This window comes from Barbus barbus, assembly GCF_936440315.1.
Source record: "Barbus barbus genome assembly, chromosome: 14".
Lineage (NCBI taxonomy): Eukaryota > Metazoa > Chordata > Actinopteri > Cypriniformes > Cyprinidae > Barbus > Barbus barbus.
The window spans coordinates 5,068,673-5,091,646 of record NC_136742.1 but is presented as its reverse complement, the minus strand read 5'-3'; the positions used below and the strand labels follow the sequence as shown (position 1 = coordinate 5,091,646).

Here is a 22,974-nt window from a genome sequence, read left to right as displayed (position 1 = left end):
GGGGGGTAATAATCATTCTCGATTATGATAATCATAATCATGCTCAGTTCTTGGACCACTTCTCTTTTCTGTCTACATGGCATCACTAGGTTCTGTCATTCAGAAACATGGCTTTTCATATCACTGCTATGTTGATGACACTCAACTCTTACCTTTCATTCCATCCTGATGATCCGATGATAGCTGCTCTGTACTGTACTGCGTTATCTGTACTGCGTTAGGCTAACCAAGACTTGTCATAGCACTTGCACGTTGTTGCTCTTTTGTTGGTTTTGATTGCTTCTTATGTCCTCATTTGTAAGTTGCTTTGGATAAAGGCGTCTGCTAAATGACTAAATAAATAAAATAAAATAAAACAGGTAATTGGACACACATTGTGAAACAAGCCAATAATCAAACCAAAATTGCCTAAACCCAATATTTTTGGCTTTGTTAGTATTGTTAAGGGGTTTATTCCTCTCCAAATAACCATCAAGTCAAATTTATCTGTGATATATTCCTAATGAGACAATGTCTCTTGTAGGCTATCTACTTTCGCTGGCTTCTCTGAGGCCCTCTTTCTTCTTGCCGTGTAAACTATAAATAATCGTAATACTTTTCATAATGATCGCTTAATCTTTCACAGAAAAATTAATTGCACTGACACCCTCATGAGAAGTGAATCAAATTCACATTGCCCATTTTTCATGTAACTGGCTGTTCACTCCAGATGTCACACTATCAGGTGCATGTTGTTTCACGTTATTTCTCTTGTACTGTTGAAAAGATGATTGTAAACCGTGGAAACTGTTTTAGTTTTATTTCATTCATCTCCTCCAGTTTTGTTAGAGAGGGAGTTTGGGTTTGTTTCCAGGGCCCTGTTTACAGCTGGTATTAAGATGCGCAAGACAAGTAGATGAGGAAGAGTGTTTACACTGGGGTTTTAATCCATATCAGCAAACAGAGCTGCTGCACAAAGTTTTGTACATTTATCAGCTTTTTAAAATATTTTGATGCAATGGAAAAAAAATTAAATGTTGACATTTCTTATGCTCTGTTCACACTAGAACTGGTAGAAGAATATTGTGCTCAATATGTTTACTGATGCCCAATGACTTGAACATTTTTGTATGTGACGACCAAAAAAACCCCAAAAAACACTGGGAAACAGATATTACTCAAGATATTAACATTTTAAAACATTAAAGCATAACAGATAAAATAAAATATTTTCTAAACTATGGATGAACCCTGGATTTAAATGCAAACAGCTGAAACTAAACCACTTTAGAGCTAATATATTTTAGAAACATTCCATAGCATTCTCCCCACTTATGCATATTAGAGGAATGTCCAGGATCTAAGGCACAGGTGAAGCAGATCAGGAGGTCTGGTCCACCAAGTGGGAGAAAGATATTATGAAATTATTATTCTAGTTTCTGGAAATAATTATTATTTCTATCACTTCTTCCTTTTGACACTCTTAAGATTTTTGGCCTTTCCGAACTTTCTCTTGTTGAACATGGCCTTTTTCCGTCGCAGAGTTTTGACATCTCTACCATGGATCCAGTCATTCCGTTTAACTTCCCACTTCAGCTGCTTAACATCTGATTGAAGAGACACAGGAAAATGAGGTAAGATTTCACTCCACAAAAGCAGCAAGTCCACAGTTTCTTCCAACAGATTTCACTCACAGAAACTGTTCGAGGCAACTGATAAAACATATTTCTCTTTATTATTGTGTATGAACAAAAATCTATTTTCAGCACTTACTAGCTTTGTCCGTATTGGCCATTGCATTCATATCACTGTTGTCAAACTTCAAGCTCGTGTTTTCTTCCAGCAAACAGCCAAACTGTTTAAAAAGGCAATAGCAAGACATTTTATTTTCATTCAGCGGCATTTTGTTAAAGTTGCTTAAAATCTCCTCTCTTATGAGGTGCTGTAATGTGTCTAATTCACTAAGAATTATTTACAAATGTACATTTTGTCTGTAAATTTGCTCATTACATATATAATAGGGCACATTTTTGGTGTAGGAATAACTAGCTAAGCCAGTGCTTCCCAAACCTGTCCTGGAGGCCCTCCTGCCCTACACATTTTGTATGTCTCCCTTATCAGATACACCCAATTCATGTCTTGCAGTCTCTACTAACGAGCTGATGAGTTGAATCAGGTGTGTTAGATAAGGGAGGCATACAAAATGCGCAGGGCTAGGGTTCCTCCAGGACAGGTTTGGGAAGCACTGAGCTAAGCACTTCCATCATAACTGTGGGTGGAGTCACCCTGCTTTATCTGGAGACTGTAAACTGACTGCAAAAATGGCCTTGGTGTTATTCACTACTAGACAAAGTGGTACCAATTAGCCACTGTCCCTTTCACTGACATGAAAAGAGGGTGAAATCAGTGTGATGCAAAACATTAAAGTAACACTGTTGCCACAGAAAACTGAGAAATACACAGTTTAATATTTATAAAATACTATAGTCTTTATAAAAATGTAAAATATGTTGTGAAGTGTAACTTTCATTCAACCCATAAATCATCTACCTCTTCAGCTGATGCAAACACTGACTGGTCCATTTTTTCTTTCTTTTTCTTCTTTGCAGGTTGAGCACCTTTTGGATGGTATACACACACACACACACACACACACACACACAAAAAGGAAACAGAGTTGATTTTTGTAAGATTCACCCCAAACATTGTCCCCAATCTGAATAAAAAAAAAAATGAATGAGTAAAAAAACAAAAAAAATGAACTTTTTTGTTAAGTCAATTTTTTAGAGGTAGCCAAACTGGAGTGCTACCATCGTGTGTAGAGTTTAGCTCCAACACTAATCAGACACACCTGAACCAGCTAATTAATCAGAATTGGCAAAGTGCTATAATTCAATACTTTGTTCCAGAGCCATTTATTCTGCTTATACCCAGGGGTGCAAAAGGTGACAAACTAACCCCCCCCCCCCCCCCCCCCATTGTTACACACTGCAAAAAAAAAATGCTTTTCTTAAATTTTTTGTCTTGTTTCCAGTCTAAATATCTATCTTAAGGTCGAGACGGAGGAGCATTTTTGCAAAGGGTAGCGAACCAATGTAAACTTACAATCTTCATAGCTATCGCAACAGCATCCTCACGCAAAACAAAACAAAAAACAGCAGTCTCACGCAAAACAAAACAAAAAACAACAGTCTCACGCAAAACAAAAAAAACAACAGTCTCACGCAAAACAAAACAAAAAACAGCAGTCTCACGCAAAACAAAACAAAAAACAACAGTCTCACGCAAAACAAAACAAAAAACAACAGTCTCACGCAAAACAAAACAAAAAACAACAGTCTCACGCAAAACAAAACAAAAAACAGCAGTCTCACGCAAAACAAAACAAAAAACAACAGTCTCACGCAAAACAAAACAAAAAACAGCAGTCTCACGCAAAACAAAACAAAAAACAGCAGTCTCACGCAAAACAAAACAAAAAACAGCAGTCTCACGCAAAACAAAACAAAAAACAAGTCTCACGCAAAACAAAACAAAAAACAGCAGTCTCACGCAAAACAAAACAAAAAACAACAGTCTCACGCAAAACAAAACAAAAAACAGCAGTCTCACGCAAAACAAAACAAAAAACAACAGTCTCACGCAAAATAAAACAAAAAACAGCAGCCTCACGCGGTAATCACCATTTAAACTGGTTCACCAAAATTTACAGCAGATACGAATGCATTTTGTCCGAAATATGGACAGTTGCCAGCAGCGTCTAAAAGTTAGGCTTCAGGAGTGAGATTGGTTGGATGAGGGAAAGAACATTAAGCCAATCAGAGGCAGAGTAGGGCGGGTCCATTCCTTTGCCAACAGGGGAAAAAACGCTACAGGTGATGTGACACAGATACGACAACGACTACGATATATTTGAATGAATGTCATAATGTATCAAAAGTGAAACAACTTTATACCTAAAATTTTAAGCTGCAATAGTTAACTAATTCTGACTTTTATTTACTCATGCAATATATTATTTTTATAAAACCTTTGTGAATGTGGTCTTGAAAGGTTTTGTAATATCCACCTAATAAAGCCATTCTTTAATCAGCAGTAAGTGATCCAGCTGCTTCAATGGCTTTTTTCTTTCTTAAAGCCAGGACACACCAAGTCCACGGCCGACCGTCGGTGAGCATCTGTCTGGCTAGTTTAGACCCTCTAACTCTAGCACTCTCTATTATAATTCTTTTTCTTTTTTTTTAAGATTTACTAACTGCTTGTTTAAAAAACAAAAAAACAACTAACACTAGCTTTTCTAATCTTTTTGTATTCTATTTGTTTTCTTTTTATTTATACAATTAACAAAAGCAAAAAAGGCCTCAAACACTAGCTTGCTCTATTCTTTTTCTATTCTATCGGTTTTCTTTTTATTTATTATAATAAAAAACAACAACCTTGCTACATGTGCTGTGTTAGGCTAACTGAGACTTGTTATAGCACTTGCATATCATTGCTTTTTTGTTGATTTTGATTGCTTCCATTTGTAAGTCCTCATTTGAAAGTCGCTTTGGATAAAAGCGTCTGCTAAATAACTAAATGTAGTTTGTTTGGCGTGTTCTACACGTCGGCGGGACCGAGAACTCTAATTTGACATTCAGTTTTCCCAAGTATTCCAATATGCGAATATTTTCATAACATGAGCCAATTTAAAATGAACAAAATTATCAACTTAACTGATATTCAAAATGGTAAGCAAGCGCTGCTTTGTTTACGTTTCGTATATCTGCGTTTATCTCTTATCTTTGTTTCGGTTTCTCCTTTTGAATGACGAATATTTACTATTGATAGCTGCTGATATAGACAGCTAATTCCTCTCACGTAGGCACAGAGCGTGTTAGTTTGCAGTCGGTTGTAGTCTGTGCGGTGTGTTCAAGTGCAGCTTTTAGATCCAGACGCTGCTGATGCGAGGCGATAACACTGTTGGCTTTTGTGTCGCTGCTAGTTCTTTGAAGTTGGCTTGGTGCGTCCAAGCCTTTAGATCTTTTTCTTCTACATGGAAATCTTTTCCTTTTCTCATTTTGCATTATCTTTGAAATTACGAAGACATTCTTATATTCTTTGATAATGAAAGATTGGACACACCTGCATCATCATCATCATCATCATCTTTTTCTTCTATGTCCATAAACTCTCCACCTTCCTCCTCAAGTTCATCTTCAAAGTCTTCCTCCATGCTGCCCAAAGAGACCTCCTCATCATCAAGATCATCGTCATCATCATCATCATCGTCGTCGTCAGAATCTTCTCCATCTTTAGCTCGACCTTTCTTAGACTTAGGCTTCACATTGCTGCAACAAAGATAGTTTGGCCACCATTTATATGTGGTGGTAAATACAACCCAGTCACATGTGAAACTCGTCACTCGCCAATATGTGACCACATTAATGTCATAAAACATTTATTAATTTGTAAAATGCATTTCAACAGATTACATGCATGTTTATTCGTTATGTCCTTTTTTTGGCAGATCCATTCCCTTATAAAGAGCCCTGCATGACATGTCGAAAAATATGACTTAACTGTGAATTAACTGATCACTTTTTATTCAATTGTTCCTTCAAAAAGTGAGAACACTATTTATTTGTTCCTATGATTTAGCAAAACAAAAAAAACCAACAAGAAACTAATAAAAAAATGTTATTCAATTTAACAAAAACGTCTAATCTAAGTTGATCTAAATCTAGATCTTTGCTGAAATTTGATGTTTTTCATCCATTTTTCATTGCTATGGTTATCACTGTCATTTTAAGTGACTAATGAAACAATTCAGCGGATTCTGTCCTGCATGTTTATGTGGTTGCATGAAAAACAGTGTAACAGTACTGGACATACCCTGCGAAGTCCAATTCATCATCCTTGAAGTCAATGAAAAAGCGTTCTCCTTCATAAGCATCTGAGGAGACAAAATTGTGGTCAGGTTTCTCACATGAAACTTTAAAGAATAAAGGAAAAACAGTGTCAATTTCAGGGCTTACCAAGCACCCTCTCAAATTCATCATCATCAATGTCTTCCACACTCTCATTGTCCTCGTTTCTGTTTGGTCTTTTCCACCGTTTCTCTGCATCTCGCTTCTTAAAGTACCTGAGTGACACATAACAGCATATTTACATTATTTTAGCCCTCTCTTGAATGACAACAGTCATTTGTATTTGATGGATGATTCTACTAACCTGTAGAAGAACACCTCATCCACAGGTATCTGACTCTCCTCGTTGGCCAGATATTCCTCACAGTTAACTGCACATAAAAAAAGAAAGAATCTGACTGTTGTTCTTCCTCATAGCCTGTTAATAGTTCTGGCTCTAAAATGTTACAAAAACAAGGTGTTATTTCATAAATCTACCAATAATGTCCAACCCACTCTCTTACCCCCATTGTAGGATGCCTTTATAAGGACATAAATCTCTCATATTTCATTAAAAATATCTGTTTGGAACAATGTGAGGATGAATAAATGGCAATTTAAATTTTTGGATGAACTAACCCTTTAAATCCCAAGATCTATCTTTTAGTCTAAGCGGTTTTCCTTTGATGCCTGAGCAAAATTTCACTAAACATTATTTGTAGCGCTCCTCCCATCCAAAATAATCTTACTTTTGATGAGAATAAAAGTCTCAACTTTCAGATTCTGTTAATTTTTTCACAAAATTCGTTTTGGCATCGTATAGCCGCACCAGTTTAAGTGGCAGCGCAGGGAACACATGAACCAATCATCTCCTCCTCTTTACTAGTTACAGCACAAAATATAATATACACGACGGTACAACTAAATGAAATGCATCATGTGTCTGTGTTTTAACCACAAAAAGATTGAAATAAAACAGCATGTGTGCCAACTAATGCCACATTTATCTTGGGAAAGATATCCAGTGTTCATAGTTCTGTTAGTTAGCTGGAAAAACATCTCTTAGAAAGGAGCTTATTTACCTTTTCTTTTGATTATTGATGAATATTTAAGTATGAACCAGTTAAGTTATGAAATGTGCAACGTGCAATTTAAATATTTTTATTAAATCTTTGAAAAATAAAACACTTGATAAGGTTTGCAGCTTGGATAATTTCCATTGAAACATTAAAGCTGTCTTTAACCAAGATTTTAAACTAATTTTTTTTTTTAATTTTGGTCAGTAGCAAAAAAAAAAACTGCCCTTGAGCTATTTCCATCCACACATTTTGCTTTATTGCAAATTCTAGATCTTTCACATTCCAGATATCCCTAAATCGTTGTAAAATTTGTTGGAGTAATAAAACAATTGAAACTGGCCAGTTTACTAATTTCACAAATTTGAATAGTGTTAAATTAGAACATAAGAAAAAAACATAAGAATGCCTAAAATGGAGCAGTTGCTCATCTGATTGAACTGCATGTAAACTCTGTGCATATATAGTACAGTAGTCAATAACTGCTCACATCTGAATTCAATAATAATTCAACAGGTATGCTAAATAACATTTTTTGTCACAACACTACGATACAGGACTCACCAGGTAATGACTGAATATTGTTCAGTGTCCTCCTGGATTTGGGCTGCATCACTGTAGCATCTGTGTTTTCTAGAATGTAAAGGATACATTTAGCAAAATGAATGAAGTCACCAGTTCAAGAGTCCAAAGTGCAGAGTTGGCTTACGTTTTCCCTTAGTTTGCTTTGGATTCCTAAATACAAAACGATCTAAGAATCGGATAAGTGTGAAGTCCTGAAGCGGATCCCCCATGTACAGGATGAACTCTCCCTGTGGGTCAAATGAATAGTAACAATAACAAAAAAGTTTGTCAAGACACACTTTGATGGCCAAAAGTTTGAAGTTGCTTAAAAAGCTGAAGTTAGAAGATTGCAAAATCTAAACCTCACTTCCATTCATCGTATATACAAGACATAGTAACATTTTGACCTCAGGCTGAATTTAAACAAGAGAAAGTTATTACCTGCAATAAAGTCTTAGCAAAAAGAACCACGGAGGGATGGAAATGAAGGGACAGCTGAAAGAAAGAACACGACATCAGAGCACAGATCACAGTGATAATGAGAAGAATGGAAAGACAGTATTAGCCTCGGTACCTTCTGCAGTTCCCAGAGGGCCGTGTGATCTGCCCCGCAGTATAAAGGGTTTCTGTTCATAGGGTCATATGCCACCTTATTTAAACTACCTGAAGACAAGAAAGGTTTGCAATAAAGAAAAAGTGGCATGTGGAGGCAGCTTTATAAAATCAGTAGGCCTGTCACAATAACACAGACAATAAATTGAACCAGAAGTAATTGCGATAAATTACATTATTATTTTAAGAGCATTTTATATCACTGATATAATGACAACGTAACAGCATAAGTAGCTGAATTTGTCCGCACACTGCAAAAAAAAAAAGACCAAAAAAGGTCTAGCAAAAATCCAATTATTTATTTTTCATAACAAAAGTAAAAAAAGTGACAAGTGCAAAATGTATTAAAAACAGACCAGAGAGCAGACGTTTCAGCCCATGCTTTCGTCGGTGCTCATGAGGCAAAAAAGCAACATCACACTTATATAGACACAATTGCAAATAGTTTACAGCTGATCTTAAATCAATGAGGGATAATTGTCATGCCAACAATTTCCCTTCACAAAAAACATAACAGCATAAGAAATCAGTACACTCTTTCAAAGAGCAATGAATTTTTAATCCTTAAGAAAATACAGACACTGGAATAGGAATGTCAAAAAAAATAAATATTTAAATCTAGTAATGGCCAGGGGTACTCAAGTACTTGGAAATGACAGCAACGATTGATCAGGAAAATGGTGATTCTGTGACATACATATATGTATATACATATATATATATATATATATATATATTAGTGTTGTGAAAATTAGCGCGTTAACATAGGCGATTAATTTTTTCCAGTTTAACAACGTTACGCAGTTATCGCAGGGGCGGGGCTAAGGTTGGCCACCACTCACAACTGCTGCTTTTCTTTTTTTTTCTTGACCAGAACTGCCTTTATTTAGACACAGAATGAGAATATATATATATATATATATATATAAGACAAAAAACTGTTGTCAATGGATTAAAGTCCCCCTGTAGTCAAAATTTGATCCCTTAAAACTCATCTTTGATCGTCAAAATGACATATTGAAATGTTTTTTTCTTGTGAAAATAATTTTCTCATGCTTTAAAATAGTTGAATGCAACTCAACACCCTTGCCTCATTTACTATACGCGGATCTATGAATATGCAAATTAGCCCCGCCTCCACTCAGTCACACCAGCCAGGGCCTCCTGAGCCACGGGTAGCCTAATGACTGACAAAACTATGTTTTTACTAACGGACCGCTAGAGTGTATACTGCAACATTCGTTTAAGTTACTTACTTTATGATGTTTTGTCCTCAAAATACCTTGAGGACTCAAATCCAGCCGAGCATACGCGAGTGAAGTGCAGACGCCGATGCAGGAGAGGTGGGTCTGACTCTGGGCAACTTTTACACTGTTGCCACGGGTTAGCGGTTCTAAACTCACGTTAAACCACTGTTTCATGGGTTATTTGCTCTATTTTTGTGCTGGTAATCCTATTGGTATATTTTGCATGCGATCTCTATCATTTTTACTGGATTAACCTAGCTGCCTTCTCACTAGAATCTATCCCTTGACGTGATTGGTTATTGAATTTTTTAAACAGCCTATGGGAAACTATAGTTTATGGAGAAAATACTCCGCAATGGTGTTGATTAATGGATTGGCACTTAGTTTGTCTAAAAGAAAATTAAAAACACCACATAGACAAATAAACAGCGTGACTGGCTAAAATGTTGGTGACATTCCTTTTGTCAACAAACATGCATTTAAACACAAATATTGTTAAAAAAATATTAAGTAATTATTATGATAATTATGGCATAGAAATGAGGCTCACCTTCCAAGTTTTGATGATGTACCCATGATGCAGTGGGCTTCATCTGGCATTGTTTCACATTCTGTATTTTTTCATCTTTGTCAGCATCCACAAATCTTTCCTCAGCAATGCTGTCATCATCGACATCCTCTTCAAGATCCTGATACATCTCTTCCTCATCCTGCAAAGATACTTTTTTTTTTTTAGAAGCAGCAATAAACAAAACCAGAGCTCATCCCTGTCTAAAGTTAACAAAATAAGCATCAACACAGCGTTGCACAGGTTCAATCTTCAATGTTCAAAGAGTTTACAACAAAAAAAATGCTGTTTTATTAGAGAAGTCAAAGGCAATTGTGAGGGGAAGTATTCTGCTTACAGCAATACTCGTTCATTTTTATTACATCCACAAACAGTGAGTGACTGTAGTACAATTCCAAAAGCAATTCAATGACTGTCACACTTTCTCCAATGGCATCTCCTCATATAAAAAAGAAAATCTCTGACTAAGCACAACATAATATGCAGATTGTGAGGGTGTAGACTTACCCCCTCTTCCTGTAGCAGTAACTTGAGGCCTGGCTTGTTCTTCATCAGCTCTGACACAAGGAATAACGCACCGCATGCAAAGGCAGGCGTCTGTTCACAACTGACCTGAAGCAACCTTTTCACAAATGCCTTCACCCGTCTCAGCACTATGTCAGCTTTTAGAGACTTATACAAGAGGTTGAGAAACATGCTCTTTCTTGAGCTTGACGATAATCCCGGATCCAACAATTTTCTGTGGAAAACAAATGATGTCTATAATGATGTCGGTGTCACTTTATCATTGAATTTGAAGACTTGCACAAAATTAATCTCACAAACTCATACATTTTCTAAATTAAATGCATCTCAGGTTCTTTTACTTAATCAAACATTCAACTGTAAAACAGGTTTTTATTTAATATACATTGTATTGAAATTGGTTATGCACTAATAAAATAAATCAATTGATATATCAAATTTAATAGATAATGGATTTTTCTGATGCAATAATAATTGAATTCCTTCCTGTAACAAACCCGAACGAAGCCATAACAGTTGAATTTAATGCCAGATAGCCTTTATTACGTAACCAAAATGCCAACAACATCCAGAAGAAAAGATTTTATGCATAATACTGGACTATTAAAGTTGCAATGTAACAGAAGTAGCAACATTTCTTCCATATTGTGACATATCTGACAGCTGAAAAAAATAAATAAAAATAAGTCAGGGGTTCTATTCATCGGCTGTTGATTGGATTTTTGGATTGAGATGTGGGCATTGTTTGCAATAAGATCAATTCAACAGGAGCAAACCCATTACTTTGTTAACACTTGAGTGGGAAAGGAAGTGAATGAAAAGGATAAGGAGCCCTGCTGCGACTGTAATTTTGTACGGTGGCCGATAGAACTCAACGTGCTGCAAATAGAAAAAAAAAAACCCACCTGCAAATTAAGAAAACATCATCAGTTTAAAAGCACACGTGCAGCAAATACTCACAACACAACAAAATACAGAAGCGCACTTCAAATACTTGCAACACAGCCAAATACCAAATTTTCCATTGTTCCAGGGTTCCATTTTGGTCTGTGCTATTTGCAGCACGTTTCTGTATTTGGTTGTGTTGCGAGTATTTGCAGCACATGTGCTGCCAAACTGATGAAAATGTTCTCTTAATTTGCTGGTGCTTCTTCTATTTGCATGTGCTTTCTTTAGTTGCAGCACGTTGAGCTCTCTCGGCCACCGTAGTTTTGGAATAACACAAGTCTGGAATGCTTAGACTTGATACTAAAATAAGAATCATTTTAATGTTAGTGTCTTTCTGCAGTATTGATTCCACTTAAAGACTTCACATTCCTCTGTAAAACTGAAAATACTGCTCTGGTCAGGAAAACTTAGGAAATTCAACTTCCTTCTAATTCAAGCTCTTTACTGTTAAATGCCCAAATCACTGATTACAGTATGTGTTTCTTTGTTCTTAATCTTTATCGGTTTTAATTTATTATATTTATATAAAATCATTAGCTTTTCTAATTAATATTATATAAACAAAATAAAGATTTGAAGTGGTTAGACAATTAAAAGTCGTTCAATAGACATTTTTTCCTTGGGAATTGAGAATCATTACTAGTATTTTACTGGGATTACAGACTACTGAAATATTGCTAAATTGACAGTATATAAATTAAAACTGTGCACCTACTAACAAAAAGGTCATAGTTAACTTTTTTTTTTTAATTCAGTGTTTCCCAACCGTTTTTTAGTCGCGGCACCCTTTGGAAATTAAATTTGTGGCACCTTACAAAATTAATTTTGTCACAATACTGTGACGACCCAGTCTTTCCTTCTTCTGCCTGCTGGTGGCAATGTAGCATCAATGTGTGTTGTCATTACTAATTAGAGATGATTATGGACGGAGAGTATAAAAGGTTCCCGATCCGCTCAAAAGGCACTTTCTCTGGACGGACGTCGTTCTCCAGAGAAGTCTTATGCTCTAACTCTTTTGTTTATTTCTTGGCCAATGTTCTTTGCCCCATTGGATTATTGTTTTGTTTATATTTATTTAAATCCCTAGATTTGTGTTTTTGTTTTTGTTTCTGTAACCAATAACTTTTTCCTTAATAAATAATCTTGCAACAGAAATATTCGTTTGCACGTGTGATCCTCCTTGTGTTACGGTCAGGAATGAGCTGGCCGTGACAATACCTACCATACCATACTTGAATTTCTACCTTCGATATGATACTTTGAAAAGTATAGCTATTCGGTACAGCAAGGAAGAACTGCAGAATATACGGTCATACAGATATTTTTAATATTAAACTTTTTTGTCCATTAATGGTGTCAATCAGTAGGCTAATTTCTAATGAAGAAACCAATTTATGACAGATTTTAATGTAGGTTTTCATTCATATGTAATCAGTTTAATTACCATTATAACTAGCTATCTCACTATTTTTTGCTCACTCAGTGTATGTTTGATTTTACAGTGGGGTAATTTTGTTGCAGTAGCACGAGATTGATTTCAAACTTTGAATTGAATAAAAAATTACAAATAAGCTGTCAGTAATAAAATAAGAATAAATAAACAAATTACTAATGATAGCACAAATAAAAAATAACGATAGGCCTACAAATGAAATAAATTGCTTTTTAGTTTTTCAGGTGGGTCTAACAGTAGGGCTATTAAGAGATTTAGTTGTTGTTTTTTTTAACACCAATTATCCAAATAATGTTTAGTCCTAGAAAGCTATTATTATCAGAACACGTGAGCATAACATAGCAGATCAATGAATGAGAGGGCAGCGTTACCAGAGTTGCCCATAAACCACACCATGTTACAGTACACAGTAGGGCTAGTGCAAACAGAAACAATACTGTACTACATAGATGTTTCCTGTCAACTTGGTTTTTGAGTGGACTTTGCTGTTCCGATGAGCATGAACGGTATATGAGTGGAGCACTCACGGACTGAGCGGAGCGCACACCCATAGAGCGGGATAATACGCAGATCGTCACACCACGTGACAGTGAAACCTGAGCGGTGAACTAATTTTGGTCAGACGGAATTTCGGTGCATCTTTAATTATTGGCGACATCAGAAATGGATATTACATAATAGATGCTTTTTGGAACATTTTAGCAATTTAATAACACTAAAAAAGGCACCCCAGTTGGGAAACACTGTTCTAATTCATCAGAAAAATAAAGAGTGTTGTTCACCTGTACAGCGCTACATAATAGCGATCCGAAATGGTCTGTTGGGAGTCCATGACCTGAAAGAGCAGCATAAGGGCTTGGACAGCAGTGTTGAACTTGACAATGTGCACCACTTTAAAAAGCGTGTCCAGCTGCTTGCACACATCGTCATTCTCAATCTTCGCATACGGGTACGCTCTGTTCACTCCTGTTAGCAGAGCGCTGAGCATTTTAGACTCAATATCCTTCTTCTTAACACATGCATTGAAAAACGTGATGTAGATGGTGATAAGCTTGGCAGCCAAGTCTGCTTCATCGTGGCTCAGAATTACTTGGTTTAGGAAACAAGCGGCATAGTATTGAGCCTTGGAACTGATGTTGGGTCTGAACATGAGGCGCTCAATCTCACAGCACACCACTGTCTTCATGTTGGGGTGTTTGTGAAGCACTGTTTCCAGCAGGTGCGAGGCTTTGGAAGCAATTTTGTATTCAGGATCCCCCAATTTGTTGACAACCTGCATAAGAAGCCCTTTCTCCTGCTCCGGCTTATTGCACAGCAGCTCGTAGGCGGTGGCAAGCGATCGCATTTTGGTGGCCTGGACCGTATCGTGAGCAAGTTGGTCTAGTGCGGCAACAAAATCTGCTACCTGAAATTTCAGCAGGTGCTCAAAGTACCATAGGATGAGCCTGCGGTCCCGGGCGTCCCTATTTCCACTGGCTTTTTCTTCCAGCTGCTCAAAAGGATGCTGGGAGAAAGTGTGAAGCTTGCGGTGTTCTGGAAGAAGATCAGTAAGCAGCAGCTCCTTAAGGGTATCCAAGGCCATAAGGCCTTGTCTGCGACTTCCTTTCTTTTTCACCAGAGACACAAGGCTCTCAACGTGCTCGAGACTGTGAATCGGAGCATCCTGAATTAGCACGGTCATAGCTGCCATCCTATCGGCCAAAGTTCCAGTGGACACTACACTCTTCATCCAAGCAGAGTTGGCACCTTTCTGGAAGTTCTTCTTGTTTTTGTAGAGGGCAACTTCATTCTCATAGAGTTTCTGAGCCAAAGCCTTGTACTGAATGACCAATGACTCACTCTGAGCCAAAGATGTGCTCTCTGAGGTGTACTCTATATCGAACCACTTCCCCCCAAGTTTGATAAGCAGAGTTTGCCGTGGAATAAATTCAAACAAGTTTGTGTGTTTCTGTTTGGCCTTCTTTCCAGTAGGTCGGCCAGGTTTTGTAGACTGAACAGGGGTTTTCGGTTTAACAGCATTTTTCACATCAGACTGCGAATCGTCTTTCATTATGGAGCTCTTTGCCTTTTTTTTCTCCTTTTTGGGTGCCTCTGAGGATGTTTCATCCGGTTCATCTCGAATAATTTGTTGCTCTGCGTAAGCACGGACGCCAAGCTTTGTTATGAAATCTTCCAGCTCTCCCTCCTCCAGATCATCAATTGCACCTTTCTTTCCACCATTGATGAGCTCGGCAGAGTCACTGATGCCTGCCAGCATGACATAATCTGCCTGTGACAAGACAACAACACAATTTACCAGACAAAAACTTAACATATCACAACATTACTTGCATGTTATTACTGACCGCAAGAAGAAAAAAAAAACTTTGGAAAAACAAAGAACTTCAATACAGATCAAATAGAAAGAAGTGCATAAAGAAATAGAAAAAAAGTGCATAAAGTGAAGTGATAAACTGCCAAGTATGGTGACCCATTCTCGGAATTCGTGCTCTGCATTGAACCCATCCAACGTGTACACACACAGCAGTGAACACACACACACCATGAACACACACCCGGAGCAGTGGGCAGCCATTTATGCTGCGGCGCCCAGGGAGCAGTTGGGGGTTCGGTGCCTTGCTCAAGGGCACCTCAGTCGTGGTATTGAGGGTGGAGAGAGCGCTGTACATTCACTCCCCCCACCTACAATCCCTGCCGGCCCGAGACTCGAACCCGCAACCTTTGGATTACGAGTCCACCTCTCTAACCATTAGGCCATGACTTCCCCAAGATAAAGATCATAACACCATAGTTTTGACTAGAGTAACTATGCAATAAACAGAACTACAAAATGATTGGATTAACTACATATTGATAAATATGGTTATTTCTTTAATGTAAAATTGAATTAAAATATTTTTTACACTGTTTGTATGACATACATATGTGTTATGAATTGTAAAAGTACAAAAATACATAATTTGAGTTTAGCAGAAAATATCTACTCTTTTGGGTAATAATGTCACATTAAGACTGTCTTGGAAACTTTTCACCATGCCTTTACCATTTTTGCTAAATGCATTTTTTAGCATTAAGTTACCATTTTACTGTATCAGATGAAACTATGATCTAAACAATAAAACAAAACAAAACAAAACATGAATAGTTGTGAAAATGCCAAACAAAACCCACAAAAACAATTTTATACCTCATAAAGGATTTAAGTAGGGATGCACCGATACCGTATCGGGCCCGATATTGAGCTCCTGTACTTGTACTCGTTAAAATGCCCCGATACCAAACGCCGATACCACACAGCATGTGATAAGTGCCATATTCAGACAAAGAAATACAGACAACAGAACAACAGAGAGCAGAATGGAGTTATTGGAGATTAAGGATGTCTACGAAGTATATGCATGCAATGAAATTAATGTTAAACATTCAGTATTGACGTCTGTATAGCTGATGTGCGCGAGCTGTTGAATTGAGATCACGATTCTCTTACACGATTCTCATTTTTTGAGAACCCCCCCCCCCCCTAACAACCCACAGGACATTCAGTATAATAAAGTGCTGGAGTAACAAAAACTTGTCTCTTTTCTTTATTTTAGACCCCTTAAAGTGAATAATTTTAAAGCTTTCAGTTGTTGAACATAAGAGAACATTAACAATAATAAATAAAAATATTCACATTCACACGGGGCGTCGGCGTCAACGCCTCTCGTTTACTTTGAATGGAGTGACGTCAAGCGTTGCCGAACTGAATTGTGGGTCCCTCGCGTCGCTTCACTGGCATTGCACGCGGCAGAAGTTGAAAACTTTTCAACTTTTCAAGCGCCAACGCAGGCGTCAGCCAATCAGATCGCCTTATGCAAATACCCTAGCGCAGACGCTAGCCAATCCCGTTCATGCAGCACCAGAAAAGTATGTGATTGGCTGTTATCACTATGACAGCGCGTCAGCACCAGAGCCGTTGAGAAACAGAGTTGCGACACTCCCATAGGCTTCCATAGGAACTTAGGAATGCGGAAGTAAAGCGTGTCATGGAGCAGCCAATAGTTCCAAACAACCCATAGTTTCAGCATTGAAGCCCATTCATTTCAGTGCTTCTCAAGCACAGTCGCCAGAAATTTGAGGAAATTACAGCATTTTTTGCAATTTTAACGCATTAGTTTATCTTTCGGAAATCTGACCAGTAGTTGTATTTTATGAAACCCGTTATAGTTAATGTTTATTTTTAGATAATAGGCAGTATATGCTATATTTGCAGTTAGATAACGTGAGAAACCCCTTACTAGCGATCATAACCAGATGCTAGTTGTTTTACATCTTTCTGTAATCTTTCTCTCCCTGAAGGAAGTTGAATTAACCCCATTTATTTCAGTATCTTTGGAGCATTTTCACTGGTAAGTTGATGAAATAACTGCTTTTTAAAATATTTTAACGCCTTAGCTGACCTATTCTTGAATAGTGGTATTTTTTCATGTTGTCAGGTTTAATAATGTTTATCGTTAGATAATAGCTAGTGAGACTATTAGATTTTTATTATATTATTATAGATACACTAGCTACAATAACTAAACTAGTTATCATAACTGTATTAAAATGTGAATAATAGATGACCATAGATGAAGAAATATATATTAATACAATAACACATTTTACATACTAATTCGATTTCTTATACTCTTTAAAGATGCATAATTTATTTCATCATTAGTCTGCACATCCACAGGAATAAGTGTAACACAAAACACACAAAGTCATACCTCAAGTCTCCAATCTTTATTAAGAAATGTAACCGCCTTATCCTGTCTGTTGCATTGTACTATGTTTTTACTCCTCCATAGTTAAACAAGAAAAACCCATTAATATTATCGGAGTGTCTATTTACACTAAGTGCAAATAGCCCATCTTGTTGGCAAAGGCTATTTACACTAACTCCGCCCACTAACGTGTGATTGGGTTAGTCAACAATAAAAAAAGAAGTTGGTTCAACATCAGTTTCAGTGGCATAGATGGTAAGGCGCATGCTTTTTGACACGATCGACCCGAGTTCGAGCCCACCTTTTGCCAAACATTTTTTTCTCCCTTTTAAAATCGCATCAGAAAGGCATTTATTTTCAATAAAAATGAAGGAAATAATCAAAAAGTTGAAAATAAAGTATTGGGTAGGGTTAGGGTAGGTGTAGGGAGGGCTTTATTGTCCCAATAATTGTCCCAATTAAATGGATGCCAATAAGGTGGCATCCATTTAATAAATTTGAATTAAAATTATAATTTACACTCAGTACGTTATTATTGCGTACTGTTTTATAATGTACTACAATACTGAGGTGCAGATAATTGCCACTATTTGCAATAAGTAGTATAAATAGCAGATCTATCTATTTTAACAGTGTAAATAGAATCTATAGCTATTTGCACTTAGTGTAAATAGCATCTGTCACTAAAAAAATATGCTATTTGCACTTGGTGCAAATAGCCGCTGCCTAATATTATTTCCATTAAACTCCACAGACAAACGTTGTTACTTTGTTGTTGTCTGACCCGATTAATCCCATTCAAACCTATGGACAGCGCGGAGCTGTTTGGAACTATTGAGAGTTCCATGAAGCACGTGACCGCGAGATCAAAGCATGTCGCAACTTTGTTTCTCAACGGCTCTGATCAGCACCAAGCTTCAGACACGCCCTCCGTCAAGCGTTAATGCTGACGCCCCGTTGAAGCAGCGCTGCGCAGAATGATCACCGTATGACATCAAAGTACCGCAAGAGCGATTTGAATGCATAGGATCCGACTGCTTTCTTATCCTCTCGTGGTACTTTGATGTCATACGGTGATCACTCTGCGAACGCGCCTATTGACTCCGTTTAGGTCTGCCGCCTTGTTACACGTCACGTGAGTGACAGCGGAACGTGGCCAATGAGGGAGAGGAGAAAAGTGATCGAGATTTATGATTGATTGGTGAATTAATAGTGTTTTGTTACTGTGTGAGTGACCAATAACGCGTGAATGCAGCATGATCTGAAGGCAGGGAAATACACGGAAGTGAATCGCCGTCATTTAGAAATGAGATCGCATTTATGTATGAATCGAGATTTTTTCCGATTAATCGTGCAGCCCTAAGTGAAAGTAACAAAAACTTGTAAAATAGATTTTAATGGGCATAATTAAGTGTGAAAATAACCGAAGATATTATACAGTCAAATCAAAATAAAGTAAACTGTGATATATTATAACCAAAACATCTTCATACAGTGGACTACCAGTAAAATTGATACAAATTTGGGACAAAAAATTCTTCAGACCGAGTCTGGGAAAAGAACTGAAGTTCAGGTTTGCATGAAGCTGGTTTACAGCATGCCCAGGAGACTACAGGCTGTAAGGCTAAGGGTGGCCCGACAGAGTATTGAGAGTTGTGTAAATATTGTCATACTAACAGCTGTCTGAATATTTGTTTGGTTGATTGTAATCCATTATGTACCTTCCTATCAAAGTTATGACATTATCAAGCTGAATTTGTTCAGACAGTTTTACTCTGAGTTCTTGTCATATTTTATTACCATTTTCTAAACTATAGCGAATAAACCGTGATAATGTGAGAAATTTTAAAGGTGTTTGAATAAATTTTGGTTTGACTGTATTTATTTGATAAATGAAGTTAACCAATTAACATTATACATACTCTTTTGTTTTCTGTACCCAATATTTAAAAAAAAAATGTACAAATGCAATGAAAATATCAGTATCGGCAAGTACCAAAAATAAAAGTATCGGTATCGGATGAGTACTGGAAAAAGTGGTATCGGTGCATCCCTAGATTTAAGTGTTAATATACTTATTTCTGTGAAATACAACTGCAAGATGACATACTGATGTACATACTAATGCGAAATTTAGTGTTTTCACAACTTTCATTGAACTTCACTAATAATGGCATCAAAAATAAAACAACAAAAATAGGAGTTAGTTTTGGGACTGCTGACAAACAAGATTATATCAAACCAAGGAATCTACCATAAGAACCAAGTCTTGAAGTAGAGTGATGCTGATAGTCAACCTGTTATACACAACAGAGCAACCTTGTCAGACCCGGTCAGTGTTGGAATGGTCTATTAGCCAGTTTAAACAGATCCAGTGACAGTACTCTACAATCTCTGCCACACACAGGTGTGCTGTAGCCAACTGTACAGAGCACATCCCATCCTGACTGCAATATCTGTCTCTGCTTACCCTGGGTTAAAAAAACAATTAGCCATTCTATCCAGTTCTTAATATGTGACCCTGGACCACAAAACCAGTCTTAAGTCGCTGGGGTATATTTGTAGCAATAGCCAAAAATACATTGTATGGGTCAAAATTATTGATTTTTTTTTAATGCCAAAAATCACTAGGACATTAAGTAATGATCATGTTCCATGAAGATATTTTGTAAATTTCCTACTGTAAATATATCAAAACTTAAATTTTGATTAGTAATATGCATTGCTAAGAACTTCATTTGGACGACTTTAAAGGCTATTTTATTAATATTTAGATTTCTTTGCACCCTCAGATTCCAGATTTTCAGAATAGTTGTATCTACCAAATATTGTCCGATCCTAACAAACTATCAATCAAAATACATCAATAGAAAGCTCATTTATTCAGCTTTCAGATGATGTATAAATCTCAATTTTGGAAAATTTATCCTTATGGCTGGTTTTGTGGTCCAGGGTCACATATGTAAATGTTGCCATAATAACTTTCCATGCTTGCTGCTGCTGTTGTCATAAAAAAATTAAAATAAATAAAAAAACTTATGGCGTTACAATTATTTTAGGATTCATCAGTTACACCATCAGATTATTTTATAATTTTCCAATGATTGTATTGTTCTATATATTTGTAATTGTAAGGTTATTCACAAACAAACCCACCTTCACTATTAGTTTATAATTATTATATAATGTTATATTAGTTTAACAATGCTCTGAACAATATATATATATATATATATATATATATATATGTGTGTGTGTATATGTGTAATTAAAGACACGAGTTATTTCTATGCCTTTTTCTCTCTCCCCGTCTTCAGGTCATTCATATATGTTTCATAATGCTAAAATATATGCGAAATGCCCCGAAAATATCACTCGTCTTCTACGAAGAATAACCACTTGTATAAGTTGTCAAACTGTATGGCCTTTTGAAATATTAAATAAAGACGGAAAAAAACATCTAAAATGCCTATAGTTGAAAAAACAGTTAATCAAAGAGTATACATTAGAAGATTTACTAGAATGTCTCTTCTGTGTGGTTATATTCTAATAATCCGATGAAGAATGACACGTGTGGAGGAGACACGTTAAAACTCACCTTTGTCCCGCCCGAACGCAATACATCGTCCAGCGTGAGCTCGTCTTCATTTTTGTCTTTCTCATTAGTCTGATCGCAGTCTTCATCGTCGAAATCGCTGTTGTTGGTGTCCATGCTGTTGCTGTGCTCCTCCATGATGCTCACGCGCATGTACTCTCAGCCCCACGTGCGAGCTACAAGATAAAATAAAAGTCTCTACTTTGCGCTGTTGTTTCTTCTTCTTCTTCTCTGAGCTGAGAGAGGTCCATGCTATACCGCCATACCGTGGAGTGTTGAGAATGTGAAGGCTTCTATAATAATAATAATTTATAATACTAATTATTAGTGGGTGCTTTTTTGAAGCACTCACTATTGTTATTGCTCATACTTATTATTTTCTTCTTCTTCTTCTTCTTCTTTATTCCGCCGTTATTTCGGCGCGCTACTCCTCCCGCAGCTTTTGTCACAGACCCACGAATGCCTCATGTCAAATCGTGCGGATTATTCGGGAATGGTGTGCTATGACTTTTATAAGCGATCGGGGGTACGAAAAAGCGGCCCAAAAATCGCATTGACTTAACATTGCGACAAACTTTGACAAATCATAGCTCAGAGCGAGGATTTCGCAGAAACTTGTGATTTGCCACATTTGAAGAGGCTGGCAGGCTCTGTATGAACATACCTCACAATGGGGTAAAAGTTGCACCCCTGGGGGGCAGGATCTGCCCAAAGTTGCCCCATTGATTTACTATGGAGCGGGACGGCCCATGAAATGCATGCGTTTAACCTACTATGGTAAAATCCTACTATTGAACATAGCTCTGGATCACAGTGTCATAGAGACAAGGGGGAGGGCTCATTTTACTCAGACGACCAATCAATCTCTCAGAATCATTGTGAAGCTATCAAGCCACGCCCTAGCAACCATTTAGAGCACCTTAGCAACAATTTCCATAGACATTCATTGAAAGAGATTAAAGGGATATCTCCGGACTGAATTGTCATAGAAACATGAGGGTGGTCTCGTTGGACTCGGGGCAGCAAACAGCCAATCATGAATCACCTCAACACTTCCTAGCCCCTCCCTAACAACCATTGTCGAGCACCTTAACAACCAAAATCCAAAGAGGGATATCTTCCATTCTGAATGTCACAGAGGCATGGGAGTTGGTTTATATCATTCATAGTGACAAGAAGCCTTTGCAGTTTCATCATTGGCAGCTGCCAAGCAACTCCATAGCAACCAAACAGAGTACCTTAGCAACCAAAATCCAAAGAGGGATATCTTCCATTCTGAATGTCATAGAGGCATGGGAGTTGGTTTATATCATTCATAGTGACAAGAAGCCTTTGCAGTTTCATCATTGGCAGCTCCAAGCAACTCCATAGCAACCAAACAGAGGACCTTAGCAACCAAAATCCAAAGAGGTATATCTTCCATTCTAAATGTCACAGAGGCATGGGAGTTGGTTTATATCATTCATAGTTACAAGAAGCCTTTGCAGTTTCATCATGCAACTCCATAGCAACCAAACAGAGTACCCTAGCAACAAAAATCCAAAGAGGGATATCTTCCATTCTGAATGTCACAGAGGCATGGGAGTTGGTTTATATCATTCATAGTGACAAGAAGCCTTTGCAGTTTCATCATGCAACTCCATAGCAACCAAACAGAGTACCCTAGCAACCAAAATCCAAAGAGGGATATCTTCCATTCTGAATGTCAGAGAGGCATGGGAGTTGGTTTATATAATTCATAGTGACAAAAAGCCTTTGCAGTTTCATCATG

General features: G+C 37.2%; 1 protein-coding gene across 1 annotated transcript; it reads right to left on the bottom strand.

Annotated features, from left to right (window-relative positions):
- Positions 1-782: 782 nt before the first annotated feature.
- On the bottom strand, positions 783-21,705 carry LOC306880696 (CCAAT/enhancer-binding protein zeta-like). The gene is made up of 15 exons (XM_079434415.1): positions 21,207-21,705; positions 13,643-15,129; positions 10,442-10,673; positions 9,917-10,076; positions 8,082-8,170; positions 7,949-8,002; positions 7,653-7,755; positions 7,508-7,576; positions 6,193-6,259; positions 5,997-6,103; positions 5,854-5,914; positions 5,104-5,309; positions 2,530-2,597; positions 1,753-1,834; positions 783-1,586 (listed from the first exon to the last, which is right to left on the bottom strand). Exons 1-15 carry the CDS (start codon positions 21,354-21,356, stop codon positions 1,441-1,443), a joined length of 3,081 nt encoding a protein of 1,026 aa, XP_079290541.1. The 5' UTR covers positions 21,357-21,705; the 3' UTR covers positions 783-1,440.
- Between the last annotated feature and the right edge of the window lie 1,269 nt (positions 21,706-22,974).

Bases quoted from the DNA above. Each gene is read 5' to 3' on its own strand.
- LOC306880696 (XM_079434415.1), bottom strand. From the start codon at position 21,356: ATGCGCGTGAGCATCATGGAGGAGCACAGCAACAGCATGGACACCAAC. The intron at 8,003-8,081 runs GTACCGAGGCTA...TCTTTCTTTCAG, and splicing joins CCCTCTGGGAACTGCAGAAG to CTGTCCCTTCATTTCCATCC. The intron at 1,587-1,752 runs GTAAGTGCTGAA...CTCTTCAATCAG, and splicing joins GGCCAATACGGACAAAGCTA to ATGTTAAGCAGCTGAAGTGG.